This window comes from Corythoichthys intestinalis, chromosome 2, assembly GCF_030265065.1.
Source record: "Corythoichthys intestinalis isolate RoL2023-P3 chromosome 2, ASM3026506v1, whole genome shotgun sequence".
Taxonomy (NCBI): Eukaryota; Metazoa; Chordata; class Actinopteri; order Syngnathiformes; family Syngnathidae; genus Corythoichthys; species Corythoichthys intestinalis.
The window spans coordinates 74,915,222-74,930,553 of NC_080396.1; the positions used below are offsets into that span (position 1 = coordinate 74,915,222).

At 39.1% G+C, this 15,332-nt stretch overlaps 1 protein-coding gene across 8 annotated transcripts in view; it reads right to left on the minus strand.

The window, feature by feature from the left end:
* Positions 1 to 1,736: 1,736 nt before the first annotated feature.
* The window catches only part of ampd2b (adenosine monophosphate deaminase 2b), a 51,981-nt gene continuing 38,385 nt past the window's right edge, over positions 1,737 to 15,332 (minus strand). For all 8 annotated transcript variants that reach the window (XM_057829487.1, XM_057829491.1, XM_057829488.1 and 5 more), the window contains 4 exons: positions 6,377 to 6,497; positions 6,131 to 6,304; positions 2,464 to 2,574; positions 1,737 to 2,397 (listed from right to left, as the gene is read on the minus strand). In XM_057829487.1, the coding sequence (XP_057685470.1) occupies positions 2,182 to 2,397; positions 2,464 to 2,574; positions 6,131 to 6,304; positions 6,377 to 6,497 (622 nt within the window). In that variant the 3' untranslated portion in view covers positions 1,737 to 2,181. The remainder of the gene's footprint in view (positions 2,398 to 2,463; positions 2,575 to 6,130; positions 6,305 to 6,376; positions 6,498 to 15,332) is intronic.

Below are 15,332 nucleotides of genomic sequence, written 5' to 3' on the forward strand. Positions count from 1 at the left end.
CATCTCCGTTCAGAAGAGCGCAATCCTAGGGATAGCGAAGATCCTGCGCAGAACCCTCAAGCTCCCAGGCCTCTGGTAGAGGACCCGAGCTTGAGAGGAGAGAACCTTTTGGAATTTATCACATTTCTGCATAAAATCACCATCAAATGTGATCTGATCTTTGTCAAAATCACACAGATGAAAAAACAGTGTCTGCTTTAACTTAAACCACCCACACATTTAACGGTTTTCATATTTTAATGAGGATAGTATGCAAACAATGACAGAAGGCGGGGGGATAAGTAAGTGAACCATCACATTTAATATTTTGTGCCCACCCCCCTTTGGCGGCAATAACTTCAACCAGACCCTTCCTGTAGCGGCAGATCAGTCTGGCACATCGATCAGGACTAATCTTGGCCCATTGTTCGCTACAAAACTGCTGTAGTTCAGTCGGATTCCTGGGATGTCTGGCATGAATCGCTGTCTATAGGTAATGCCACAGCATCTCAATGGGGTTTAAGTCCGGACTTGGCCACTCCAGAATGTGTATTTTGTTCCTCTGAAACCATTCTGAAGTTGATTTACTACTGTGTTGTGGATCATTGTATTGTTGCAGCATCCATCCTCTGTTTAGCTTCAACAGTCCGACAGACAGCCTTAAGTTTTCCTCCTCATCCTGATAAACTTTTGAATTCATTCTTCCACTAATGATTGCAAGTTGTCCAGGCCCTGAGGAAGCAAAACATCCCCAAATCATGATGCTCCCTCCACCATGCGTCACGGTAGGAATGAAGTGTTGATGTTGGGGAGCTGTTCCATTTCTTCTCCACACATGACGCTGTGTGTTACTCCTAAACAATTCAACTTTGGTTTCATCAGTCCACAAAATATTTTTGCCAAAATTTCTGTTTTGTGCCGAAGTGCCTTTTAGCGAACGTTAAACGAGCAACACTCTTTTTTTTTTAACAGTAGTGGCTTCCTTCGTGAAGTCCTCCCATGAACACCATTCTTAGCCATAGTTTTACATATAGTTGATGTGTGCAAAGGCATTGGACTGTGCCAGTGATTTCTGTAAGTCTTTTGTAGACACTCTCGGGTTCTTTTGTACCCTTCTGAGTATTCTGCGGCGTCTCTTGGCGTCATCTTTGGTGAACGGCTACTCCTTGGAAGAGAAGCAACAGCGCCAAACTCTCTCCATTTGTAGACAACCTCTCTGACTGTCGACTGATGAACATCCAGATTTTTAGAGATGGTTTTGTATCCTTTCCCATCTTTATACAAATTAACAATCCTTGATCACAGGTCTTCAGACATCTGTTTTTACCGAGTCATGATGCATTACACCAAGACATTTCTTATCAAATGTGTGTTTTACAGTGGACAGGGCAGCTTTAAACCACTCATCAGTGATTGGGCACATACCTGACTTAAAATGTTTGGTAAAAATTGGTTCAGTTGCTCTTTAAGTCTCCTTAGGCAGAGGGTTCACTTACTTGTTTTTCCCCCTTCTGTCATTGTTTGCATGCTATCTTCATTAAAATATGAAAACCTATAAATGTTTGGGTGGTTTTAGTTAAAGCAGACACTGTATTTTCATCTGTGTGATTTTGACAAAGATCAGATCATATTTGATGGTGATTATATGGAAAAATGTGAGAAATTCTAAAAGGTTCAGATACTTTTTCATACCACTGTATATGTATATGTGAATAGTTTTTCTTTGTTAAATGAAGGCAAAACACTTTTCCGTGAACATTTATTATTACAGTAACACTTGTATTTCACAAAACAGATCACCAGAAAGAAGAAAAACATTCCCTTGAATTGCAATGTGTAATTCTACGGAAGACACAAGCACACATTCCATGACATTACAGTTTCTCCAGTAACTTACATTTCCCAAAATGATTCACGATTGGATGGCTTTGGCAACAGTTGACCACGTGCAAAGGGGAAACCGCGGTAACAATTCATGCAATAATCACACGAGTGAACATGGATGGCCTCTTAAACATGATCTTAGATTTACACAAGTGCACAAGCATGGACAAGATATGGCCACGAACACAGTAAAAAAATAAAAAGACAAGTGGCTTCACAATAACAACTGAAATTGTTATTTTCAGTTTTTTTTCTGGCAACTTTTTCAGTTTGCCACAGAGGTTCAGCTATTTTGACACAAATGTTGAAAAACAATGTTTATTGCTTTCCTTGAGCGGCAGCCATGCTCAGGCTCTCCTCTTCCACAATGGTGTCGAGTTCGTCCGTGCGGATGGCCTGCGTTATCAAATTGAGCTCTTCGCACATGGTTTCGTAGCGATACGCCACCCGGATGTCCGGAACATTCGTTCGCCTGATGTCGTTGCTTTCCTGACCTTCTTTGACATAGTCCGGTCCGAGCCAGTAACTCTTCACCTGAACCGGAATGGCAATTAGTATGGTTTTCCTAACGCGACAGGCACGCGGAGGAGTCGCGGCTACCTTGTGAGAGAATCCGCTCATCAGCACACTGTTTCTGGCCAGCTCGCACATATCACAAGAGCTCAGCTTCCACACCTGAGCGGCAATGCTGTACTCCTCCATCAGGGGTTCCTACGATATAAAAGAACACATCTAAAATACAGTGGTAACTGAAGATACAAAATGAATTGGTTCAGAAGTGTCTTTTGATTTTTTTTTCTATAATGCATCGTGTTTTACATGTGAATGGCATAATACATTTTAAAACCCTACTGAAACACCAAATTCAATTTGCTGTCATGTCCTCTGATTGCCGGCCTTTATTTGTAATGCTTATTTGCGCCCTAGTGGCACTTAGGTGTAACTAATTTGTTAGACTAATTCTACAGACGTTATCACATGATTACTCAAAAACACGGAGTGCTAAAAGATAAGCTAACTTTGACTGTGTCATTGGACAAAGGGGCAGTTTTTATTTTTGCTGCAGGCAGTATCAGCTGCTTTGCTATGGTGTGGGGTTATTTCTTGTATATGATGCCAACAGTGCTCGCTGGTTTACTGATGTAACACTGACAAAGCGGGATGATTGTTGGCAATGTTCGGCATGTTTTCGCTGACCAAAAAATCAAGTGACTTATCAACTTGATTGTGGTCTAATGTACAAATCAATTAAGATGTCACTGAAAGCAGTGACATCTTAATTGATTTGTCTTCTTGCTGTCCGCGCAAATATTTTTAGACACAGTTAACAGGCTGGCCTTTCATCGTCTACCACTGCATTAAAAGTCAAAGCCAAAAGCTACATACACTTTATCATATTTCCTCGTCTTAGCTTTTCATTTCTACAGTGCTATTTGCTGTGTGCTCTTGTTTGGTTAAAAAATACTGCGCGCACTCTGAAAATAAGAGCACCACTGCCACCCACTGAGTGAATGTGCAATTACACTTCATACCAGTACGGCAAAAAACTATGTCACCCGCGGTCACATCGCTACGGCATCGTGCTGCCCCACTATTTCAGAAGTACTGCTTTAGACCATCTGCATGTCGAGGAAAGACACCACCGTTTTTATCTTAATGTATGCCATTGACTGCGATCGACACCTTTTTCATGGCCAAATTCAAGCACTTTTCAAGGACTTTCAAGACCCTACAAAATGTCCAAAACCAATATTTCTAAATAGAAATGACAAATTATCTTTTAAACACTTGTTGCATTTTGTTCATATCGTTTCACAAGAACATTCATATCATTTTCTTAACAAATAACTATAGAAATCTGAATACAGTTGGCCTCTTCAATACCACTTGAGAGCAAATAAACCACCACGAAGCTTTGAAATAAATTGGCTGCAGAGCTTCATTGCTTCTCTCACTTTCCTTGGGAGAGACAGACAACCTCTGCTGCAACTTGCCATTGTCATCCAGCATGCCTCCCAGCATGCATCACAGCGCTACAGATTTTACGTAACTTTCAAAGTTCATGTTCTGTGCCTGTGTTTTTTGGTCAACAATGATGATTATGAGAGTATTTCATTGACTAAAATTGTTTTTATGACAATGATGAGCTAAAACATGGCTTGGGAGACTAGAACATAACGAGAGGAATGCCAGTTTTCATCTGACGAGATGAAAATGCGACATTGTTTCTGTTATATTAACAATGCGGGACATTTTCATATTGTATGTGGAGTATGTCAGCTTGCATCGTAGCAGTGTTTGGGTCGTGTCACTCATGTGAGATGTGCTGCATCTTTTACTCCTCACTGGACTTTAGGGTTTATCTCAAGCTAAGGCTGTGCTCCATCTGGCTTGTTGCCTTATCTTGGCAAGAGAGAACATGCAATGTTGCTTTAGCCTTTAAAGTTTTGTCCTTAGTGATCATCAGACACTAAATGTAACTCCTAGCATTAGCATAGCATTCACGTAATTATTAGCATTAGCTCCAGAATGACGAGCATCCTCTTAAAACACTGGCCAGTCTAAAGCAGAGCCACTTGGCTTTATTGGTCAGTAAGTCTAGAGCAGGGGTGCCCAAGTCCGGTCCTCGAGAGCCCCTATCCAGCTTGTTTTCCATGTCTCCCTCCTCCAACACACCTGAATCAAATAATCAGGATCATTATCAGGCTCCTGCAGAGCTTCCTGATGAGCTTATCATCAGTGCTGAGTGATCATCACACACTAAATGTAACTCATAACGTTAGCATAGCATTCGGGTTCACAATAGGCTAATGCTATTGGCGAGCATCCTCTTGAACGCTCAGACAGCTTCTTTTATTTACATTAGGGCTGTCAAACGATTAAAATTTTTAATCGAGTTAATTACAGCTTAAAAATTAATTAATCATAATTAATCGCAATTCAAACCATCTATAAAATATGCCATATTTTTCTGTAAATTATATATATTCTGTAAAATAAATTGTTGGAATGGAAAGATAAGACACAAGATGGATATATACAGTGGGGAGAACAAGTATTTGATACACTGCCAATGGGAAAATCCATTGGCAGTGTATCAAATACTTGTTCTCCCCACTGTACATTCAACATACGGTACATAAGGACTGTAGTGGGCATTTCACTCTACTGTCATTTAAATCTGTCTATGCTGTCCTCACTCCGAAGCGTCTACTTTTTCCAAAGCTAGACAGCTAGTGAACGACGCCTTAATAATCAGACTTCTTCCTTTTTCATCTGATTTATTAATAAAATAGCCTCAAACCATTGTCCCCTTTAGACCGTCATAAAACTACAAAAAAAAAAGTACACAAGCATTGCATTAGCAACAACGTTAGCTTAGCACGCTATACAGGTTCACTAAACATAAACAAAAAGCGTCTCATACAAAAAATAGAACATTTTGCTTACTAACATAATATGTAAATTCTTTACAACAACCATACTTACGAACAAATCTTGTCCAAGGATCATATAAGCACAACATTACAACGTAGGCTTCAGCCCGAGACGTTGTGCAGCCATATGAACTGGCAAGAAAAAAATAAACCATGTCGCAAAGCGACCACAAGAGTTCGCTGTTGTGCTGCAGCACAAAAAGCCTTGCTGTAAAACTTACCAAACGGCAGAATACTGTCTGAGCGGGACATGTGCGTTAATTGCGTCAAATATTTTAACGTGATTAATTTTAAAAATTAATTACCGCGCATTAACGCGATAATTTTGACAGCCCTAATTTACATACAGTTCATAGCGTCTAGGTGGGTATAATTAATTGAAAATACTGTAATGTACTGTTTTCCTGCTGAATGTGTATATTCACCAAGTTGGCGTTGTCTTTGGAGACGCTATTATATGTGCTCGTCTGTCAATGTTCATTCGAAATACCGTTGTTGGAAACCTTTATTTATTTATTTTTGGAGTAAATGTTTTTAATTTTACAGATAAAAACATTTTTAGTGAATGTCAACTAAAACTAGACGAAATTAGTCTCGAGTTTTCGTCAACAAAATCTAGTCGAAGACAAATACATTATGAGATGACTAAAATATGACGAAGACTAATAAGTATTACCGTCCAAAAGACTAAGACGAAAATTAACATGACCCCTCCCTCCCTGCCCTCCTAGTTCGAATGGACTGTACGTCTAATGTTGACAACGGCAGCCAATGAGTCAACACGGCCTTGAAAAATGTCATGTCATGTTTTTTTGTTTGTGTGCGCTGACCTTGGTAAAGTGAAACTGCAAAGGGTCGTCCGTGGACAAGGAGACCATGAGGCCTCTGGAAAGGTACTCGGGCAAAGGGTTACGATGGTAGCTGAGGAATAGACTGTTATTGCTGAGTGGTGACATGGCGATACCAATCTGGGCCAAATAGTACAAATACTGAAGTACAGGAGCCTGTGGAAGACAAGATTCGTTTACTATTGATCAAGATGCTGACTTGATGGCGTTTGTTTGTGCAGATCCCACCTTGCGTAGCAGAAGCCCGTGGGAGATGTTCTCAGATAGCATGAAACCGGACACCAGGTGATGGATGGGGCCTGCCTCGCCGCAATGAGGACGTAGTACCAGGGTGTGGAAACCTCGTTGCCTGGTTTTCAAAAACAAGCAAAACATCAAGCAAGATACCTTTGTTAATTTTGTAGATATATTTATATTCTTGCATATTTGTTCATTTTACTTAGTACTGTACATTCATTTCCATTTGGCTTGTTTTATTCACTAAAACTGCGTTCAGACTACAGGCATATCTGAGTCCGACTGGGTTCCTCCTCGAATACGAATAATGTTTAGGGCTGACTGTTCACACTTTTTATCAGCAAGTGTCTGAATCAGATCTAGGCCTGTTCAGACTGGGCCACGTTATTGACACACCTGAGAGGTTGGTCCGGCAACGAAGGCGTCATCCAGTATAGAGTGACGTCACCGACAGTTAAATCCACTCTGGGCTGCTCAGACCGAGAAGCATCTTGTCCATATCTGGTATGAAACCACCTCCCGTTTCAATCTGTTTCGCAAAAATCTGATTTCTGTGCTTTGGGACTGTTCAGACTACAAAACAGACATCCAGTTTCAGTTTGGATGGGCTAAAAACTGGGTTTTGGCCGCCAGTCTGAACATGACTACAAGGTTACGCCGTTACATCTACTTGAGGAACTTTTGGAAAAAAATATAATCATAAAAGTAGTGCTGCCACACCATACTTTTTCATTTCACTTGATTTGTGAAGAAGAAACGTTACTCTTACTCAGAGGTGGGTAGTAACGCGTTACATGTAGCTCGACCAATTTCACCAATGAGACTTCGCAACAATAATCACATGACTCCATTATACCACTCAGACGCAAGGTTGCTGTTCTATGATCATGCCAGCCTATTTAAATAATGAAGTACCGTATTGGCCCGAATATATGACATTGTTTTTTTTGCATTGAAATAAGACTGAAAGAGTGGGGGTCGTCTTATATTCGCGGTCTAGACATTATACCCATTCACGACGCCAGATGGCGCCAGATATCATTGAAGTGATGTTCTGCCATGATAGATCTCAGCTACTCTCAAGTCAGTATTGCCCAACGACAGCCCCAAAACATCACTGCTCTAGAGGAGATCTGCACGGAGGACTGGGCCAAAATACCAGCAACAGTGTGTGAAAAGCTTGTGAAGAGTTACAGAAAATGTTTGGCCTCCGTTATTGCCAACAAAGGGTACATAACAAAGTAATGAGATGAACTTTTGGTATAGACCAAATACTTATTTTCCACCATGATTTGCAAATAAATTCTTTAAAAATCAAACAATGTGATTTTCTGTTTTTTTCCCCACATTCTGTCCCTCATGGTTGAGGTTTACCCATGTTGACAATTACAGGCCTCTCTAATATTTTCAAGTGGGAGAACTCGCACAAATAGTGGTTGACTAAATACTTATTTGCCCCACTGCTCAATCAAGCTCAATCTTGGTCTCACACAAAAATACACACGGTCCCAGGCTCCAACTGGGACCGTGTGCTTTGGTAAGATTGAGCTTTTTGGCAACAAACACTCTAAGTGTGTCTGGTGTGCCACGAAAGATGCGCATGCCGAAAAGCACCTCATACCCACTGTGAAGTATAGGGGTGGGTCAGTGATGCTGTGGGGCTGTTTCGCTTCCAAAGGCCCTGGGAACCTTGTTAGGGTGCATGGCATCATGAATGCTTTGAAATACCAGGACATTTTAAATCAAAATCTGTTGCCCTCTGCCCGAAAGCTGAAGATGGGTCGTCACTGGGTCTTTCAGCAAGGCAATGACCCTAAACATATGGCCAAATCTACACAGAAGTGGTTCCCCAGACACAAAATCGAGCTCATCCCATGGCCATTCTCAGTCCCCAGACCTTGTTTTGTTGGCAAAAGGGGGTTGTAAAAAGTATTAACACCAGGGGTGCTAATAATTGTGACACACATTATTTGATGTCAAATAATTTTTTCTTTATGTGGGATTTTTTCCCCACTGAATGAATGCATTTGTATTGAAGGTTGGATTTTTCTCTTTTTTTCCATTAAGGTCCCATATTATTTGAATAAAAAGAAAATATATTAGAAGCTAAAAAACACATCTTTTTCAGGGGTGCCAATAATTATGGAGGGCAAAATAGTGGGACGAATACACTATATATATATATATATATATATATATATATATATATATATATATATATATATATATATATATATATATATATATATATATACACATACAGTGTATTCGTCCCACTATTTTGCAGTGTTAGTCTACTGGATATAACCTGTTTTTTCCATAGTCATAGACTTAAAAATATATTGACGGGACACAGGGCGGGTGGCTGATTAATAGTGGAACTCCGTCAAAGCTGACCGAGTGGAAACACAGACAAAGAGCTTTTTACGTTAAAAATTCTTGTGAATAAATGCTTAACACTAGAAAACCCAACATTTTTTTAGCCTACTGGAAAGCCCAGAAGGGGATCAGATGATCCCCACAACTCTGGGTATCCACAATTAGCATCTGTATATGTGCAAATGAGTGTGTCATTGTCTCTCAAATAGGCCACTCAAGCACACAAGCAAACAACCTTACTCTAACCCACAAGGGTTGGTCAGTTTACACTGACTCTTGCCATGATAGTTTCAGTTATTATTTGAGAGTTTTATTTTTGAATATGGTTTTATTTTATTCATTCACTGCTCTGCCCATTTTTTCTTCTTCTCCTATAGCACACACAGGCAACTTTATGTATAAATTACTGCAATGAAATAAACAAACGCACAGACCATTGCAACGTGTATAAAGTTATAATGAATGAAATAATCAATACATTTGTGACGACAAAAAAATCTCAAATGTTTTGGTCTCACAACCCAACCCGAGTGTGATCAGCTCTGCCATGTGGATTTCTGAATGCAAAGTGCTAACTACGTCAAGGGGCGGGGGATGTGCTTATCTTGATGACCGAGCTAGTGTGAGCGAACGACAGTCGACTGGCGGGGTGGATTTGAACAGGAGCAGGAAATTATGGTGGCTGAGAGGTGTCAGGCGAAATGCAAAGTCTCAACACTTTGCAAATAAAAAAAAGCATGAACCCCAATTGCAAACGCTTTGCAAAAGAAAAAAAGCATGAATGCAAACCGCCACAACACGATCCCCAGTTCCTAAAGCGCGATTGCAAATTGGCAAAAGCACGAACCCTAATTGCCACAACACAACAGCAAATGGTTCGCAGCACGAATGGCTCAGAAGGCAAATGCAAAGACACAGCAGCAAAAATCCCGCAACAGAACAGCAAAATCCCACAACACGACGGCAAGAGGATGACCTGGAAGTACAAAAAAATTAAGATAAAAAAAAAAAAAAGGACGACATATTGTATATTGCTGTATGTGCTATCTGACCATCCCTACGGACCTCTGTGAAGTTGGCCCCCTCCCCCCCATCAGACATAATTATATTAAAATGATGTCAATCGTTTGTACTGTAAAAGCTTTGTTAGTGCTGCTTTCGTTCTAGAGATATTTACAATTCTTTTTGGGTAAATCTGAGGTCAGCTAGCCCCCCATTTCAATTCAGAATTGTGTCTGTCATTTGTGCTAGTTTGTGCTGCAACGGTTTTGTAGATCAGTATTATGCTTTTATTGAGATATTAATTTTAAGTGGTGACGTCACTCGTAGCTTTTCCTTAGCTTAGCTCCCGTGGCTCATAGAGCATACCAATGGCAGCACTTCAGGACCATTTTGCAGTAAATGAGGGGCTTAGAGTGACGTCATCACTCAAAATTAATATCTAAAGCCCCCCAATTTACTGCGAAACGGACCCGAATTTGTTTGTGTTATGATCGTGCTTGTTAGGTAGGTAGCTAGGACACCCCTCTGTTATTGGGAGTTGGTATGCTGCATTAGCCACGGGAGCTAAGCTAAGGAAAAGCTACGAGTGACGTAACCACTCGAAATTAATATCTGAATAAAAGCATAATACTGATCTACAAAACCATTGCAGCACAAACGATTGACACAATTGTTAATTGAAATGGGGGGCTAGCGATTGACATCATTTCTATATAAATTTGCGTCTGATGGGGGGGGGGGGGGACTTCACAGAGGTCCTTACAGATAGTCACAAAGCACATATAGCAATATAAAAAGTGTCGTCCTTTTTTTTTTTTTTTTAACTTCCGGTCATCCTTTTGCCGAGTCCTTGCTGAGTGAGGCTGCTTTCTCTTTCGCTACGACTACTAGTCAGGCTACTTTCAGACACTTATTTCTTACTTGCCTACTGTAGGTTGATAAATTTGTAGGTAGATTTGTTTATTTCTTGGTCAAGCCAAAAAAAGTTCTTTCAATCAAAATATATATTTTCAATCGAGAAAAAAAAGTCACTTGAATGAAAGCAAAATGTGTTTGAACAAGTCAGGCTGCTGTTTCTTTACTTGCAACCAGCCATTAGCTGTGGAAGGGGGTTGGGCGTCAGGCTACTCTCAGACACTTTTTACTTGACGATAAACTGCTAAACTTCTGAGGATATTTTGACAGTATTTTAATACTTCTAATTTATTCGGATGTATTTGTTTGAATACCCTCTACATGTTAAAAAACAATTTTGAAAAGATCAGTTAACAATTTACTGTGGATATATACATTGATATACATAGATATTCAGAAATACTACAACAAAGCACACCAAGCAACAGTGGTAACAAGAAAAACACCTCACATGAAATGGCTGGATAAAAATATGCAAAACTAGTAAATACCACTCTTGGTTCAGAAACAAGCTATCATTCAGGCAACTTTTGCATTCAAACACAGTTTGCTTTCATTCAAGTGACTTTTATTTTCTATTGAAAATATATACTTTGATTGAAGGAACCTTTTTTTTGGATTGACTAAGACATACAAAAATCTACCTACAAATTTATCAACCTACAGTAGGCAAGTAAGAAATAAGTGTCTGAAAGTAGCCTGACTAGTCGTAGTAGCGAAAGAGAAAGCAACCTCTCTCAGCAAGGTTTTTGCCCATCCCCCTCCTCAGCTAAAGTAGCCTGACTGAGCCTGTTTCGCCCCAACCCCCTCTTCAGCTAAAGTAGCCTGACTGTCAGACACTTATTTCTTACTTGACACTAAACTGCTAAACTTCTGAGAATATTTTGATAACAGTATTTTAATAATTCTAATTCATTCGGATGTATTTGTTTGAATACCCTCTACATGTTAAAAAAAACATTTTTGAAAAGATCAGTTATCAATTTACTGTGGATATACATTTATATTCATAGATATTTTGAAATACTACAACTAAGCACACCAAGCAACAGTGGTAACAAGAAAAACACCTCACATGAAATGGCTGGGAAGAAAATATGCAAGACTAGTAAATACCACTCTTGGTTCAGAAACAAACTATCATTCAGGTTTCATACAATGGTGTAAATATTACATTGAATTTGAAACCATATTTGACAAGCTATCATTCAGGCAACTTTTGCATTCAAAAACATTTTGCTTTCATTCAAGTGACTTTTATTTTCTATTGAAAATATATACTTTGATTGAAGGAACCTTTTTTTGGGATTGACTAAGACATAGACAGATCTACCTACAAATTTATCAACCTACAGTAGGCAAGTAAGAAATAAGTGTCTGAAAGTAGCCTGACTAATAGTAGTAGCGAAAGAGAAAGCAGCCTCACTCAGCAAGGTTTTGCCTAAACCCCCCTCAGGTAAAGTAGCCTGACTGAGCCTGTTTCGCCCCAACCCCCTCTTCAGCTGAAGTAGCTTGACTATCAGACACTTATTTCTTACTTGACACTAACTGCTAAACGTCTGAGAATATTTTGATAACAGTATTTTAATAATTCTAATTCATTCGGATGTATTTGTTTGAATACCCTCTACATGTTAAAAAAACATTTTTGAAAAGAATAGTTAACAATTTACTGTGGATATACATTTATATTCATAGATATTTAGAAATACTACAACTAAGCACACCAAGCAACAGTGGTAACAAGAAAAACACCTCACATGAAATGGCTGGAAAAAACATATGCAAAACTAGTAAATACCACTCTTGGTTCAGAAACAAGCTATCATTCAGGCAACTTTTGCATTCAAACACATTTTGCTTTCATTCAAGTGACTTTTATTTTCTATTGAAAATATATACTTTGATTGAAGGAACCTTTTTTTGGGATTGACTAAGACATACACAAATCTACCTACAAATTTATCAACCTACAGCAGGCAAGTAAGAAATAAGTGTCTGAAAGTAGCCTGACTAGTAGTAGTAGCGAAAGAGAAAGCAGCCTCACTCAGCAAGGTTTTGCCCAAACCCCCCTCAGGTAAAGTAGCCTGACTGAGCCCGTTTCGCCCATCCCCCTCCTCAGCTAAAGTAGCCTGACTGAGCCTGTTTCGCCCCAACCCCCTCTTCAGCTAAAGTAGCCTACCAGACACTTATTTCTTACTTGACACTAAACTGCTAAACTTCTGAGAATATTTTGATAAAAGTATTTTAATAATTCTAATTCATTCGGATGTATTTGTTTAAATACCCTCTACATGTTAAAAAACATTTTTGAAAAGATCAGTTAACAATTTGCTGTGGATATACATTGATATACATAGATATTCAGAAATACTACAACTAAGCACACCAAGCAACAGTGGTAACAAGAAAAGCACCTCACATGAAATGGCTGGGAAGAAAATATGCAAGACTAGTAAATACCACTCTTGGTTCAGAAACAAACTATCATTCAGGTTTCATACAATGGTGTAAATATTACATTGAAATTGAAACCATATTTGAATTTGAAACAAAACTAAATTAAACTGAACTAGTGCTCCACATCTGTGTGCATGTGTTGTGGACCCTTCCGTTTGTTACAAGTGTTTGTTTTGTTTGCTTTGCTTAAATTCAATGAAACAAGCTTGATACATCCAAATAATACTCTAACAGCTGATGACCAGTATTATCTACTCTCAATGTGTTTTCTTCAGTCAGAAAAGTAATAGTTAAAAAAAATTAATCACGATAAAAAGTGCACTATTTAGGGGTGTACTAAATTAAAAATCGACACCACTTATTGTAATGCTTGTTCATTGTGTTTCTTCATTTGTAATGTTTGTTTTGTTTTTCAGTTTTGCTAAACGCACAAGTGCACTTAGTGCACTTTTTATCGTCGCTTTTGGTTACGTAACAACTGTTCGAACGGACTTATGACGTACGCGAGTGTAAAGAGGTGTCCCAATTCTTAGGGTGATGTTTCAAGCCCTACACCTTACCCCTACCCCTTATTGCTTCATTTGAAGGGCCAAGGGGTGGGCCGAGGGGTGGGCCGAGGGGTAGAAATGAGATGGGCTCGGCTTGGGGGCGGATCCCAGGGTGTCCCAAAATGGGACGGGTAGTTTTAGGAAGCACCAAAACCCCTGGTGGTTCTAGTGTAAAGCAACATAGGATAACAATGACAAAACAACCCAAATTTAATTTCTGAAAGATTTATTTGTTCCCATGACACACAGTCCACCAGCAAAAAGGAGGCGCTGCCAAATAAAAAAGTGTACGGGGGGGAAAAAAAATGTCTCATGTGTGTCAGAAATGTGGCCGATTGACTTGTGGCTCATGCTGTACGCCTTACCCAGTGATGTGTCAGGATTGTATACAGTACACTGTACAGGTTTTTGTTTTGCTCTAAATAAATCTTTCAGAGATTGAAATTCGGTTATTTTGTCTTTGTTATCCTACATTGGTTTAGGCTTAGAGTCTACATTATAAGCCTGCTGGAAATGGATTCAAGATGAAAAAAAAAAAAGATTGCTAAAATATAGTTCAATATACTATGAAAGTCAACCTGTTCAGCTACACATCCACATTAGGTCTGTGGCATATTTACTGTAGCTAAATGCTTCATTCCCACATACATACACATTTGCTTTTTTTTTTTCTTTCTTTCTCTATGTAGAGATAGAAAAAGACTCCGGTTTCCTCCCACATTCCTAAGACGTGCATGCTAGGCTGATTGATCATTCCAAATTGTCCGTAGGCGTGAGTAACAAACGACCACCATCAACGACCACAATAGATGTGCAAATTAGGATCAGATGATCCCTCTCTGGGCACAAAAGGTATATTCATCAACTGATCCCTCCTTGGGTTTTCTAGTGTTAAATCCCTGAATTCTTTATAGATATGGATGTAAAAGAGTCTCGATTCATGGTTAAATGCAAAAAAAAAAAAAAAACGGCAGTGAGCATTTATTTTATCTAAATATGTCGAATGTGCTGCTATGCTTTAAGCCACTGTGGTGCCGCCTAATCACCACAAAGAGCTTTTTACGATGAAAATTCTTATGAATAAATGCTTCAATCCCTGAATTCTTTATAGATATGGACGTAAAACAGTCTTGATTCTTGGTTAAAAGCAAAAAAATAAAATAAATAGCAGGCAGCATTTATTTTACGTAAATATGTCAAATGCGTTGCTAGTCTTTAAGCCACTGTGGCGCCGCCAGTCTCATTTCTTCTGTTGAATGTTTATCCTAACAAGTTGAACAAATATTATCAAGCTTCAAAACGGTTCATCAAGCATGTTTGGTCGTCAATAGGACATAAATAATACAAATTCTGACAAAAAATTTGGAGAATTTTTTTTTGTCTTCTTGGGTCCAAAATGTTGATTATAATTGGTCAGTGAAGAAAACAACAGTTTGGACGTAAAGGTTATGGTGTCCTGAAAAAAGGGACCCAACCAGGCCATTGTGAACAAGTTTTTCTTTGTAATCTAAAGGCAAAATCAAAGGCATGCAAATTCTGACAAAATAGGCCCAGATGTTAAAGGGTTAATAATCATAGTTTATATGAATGACTTTGCGTGGAGAAACAGCATTGTTTAAAAAAAACATTTGACTGTAAGCAGT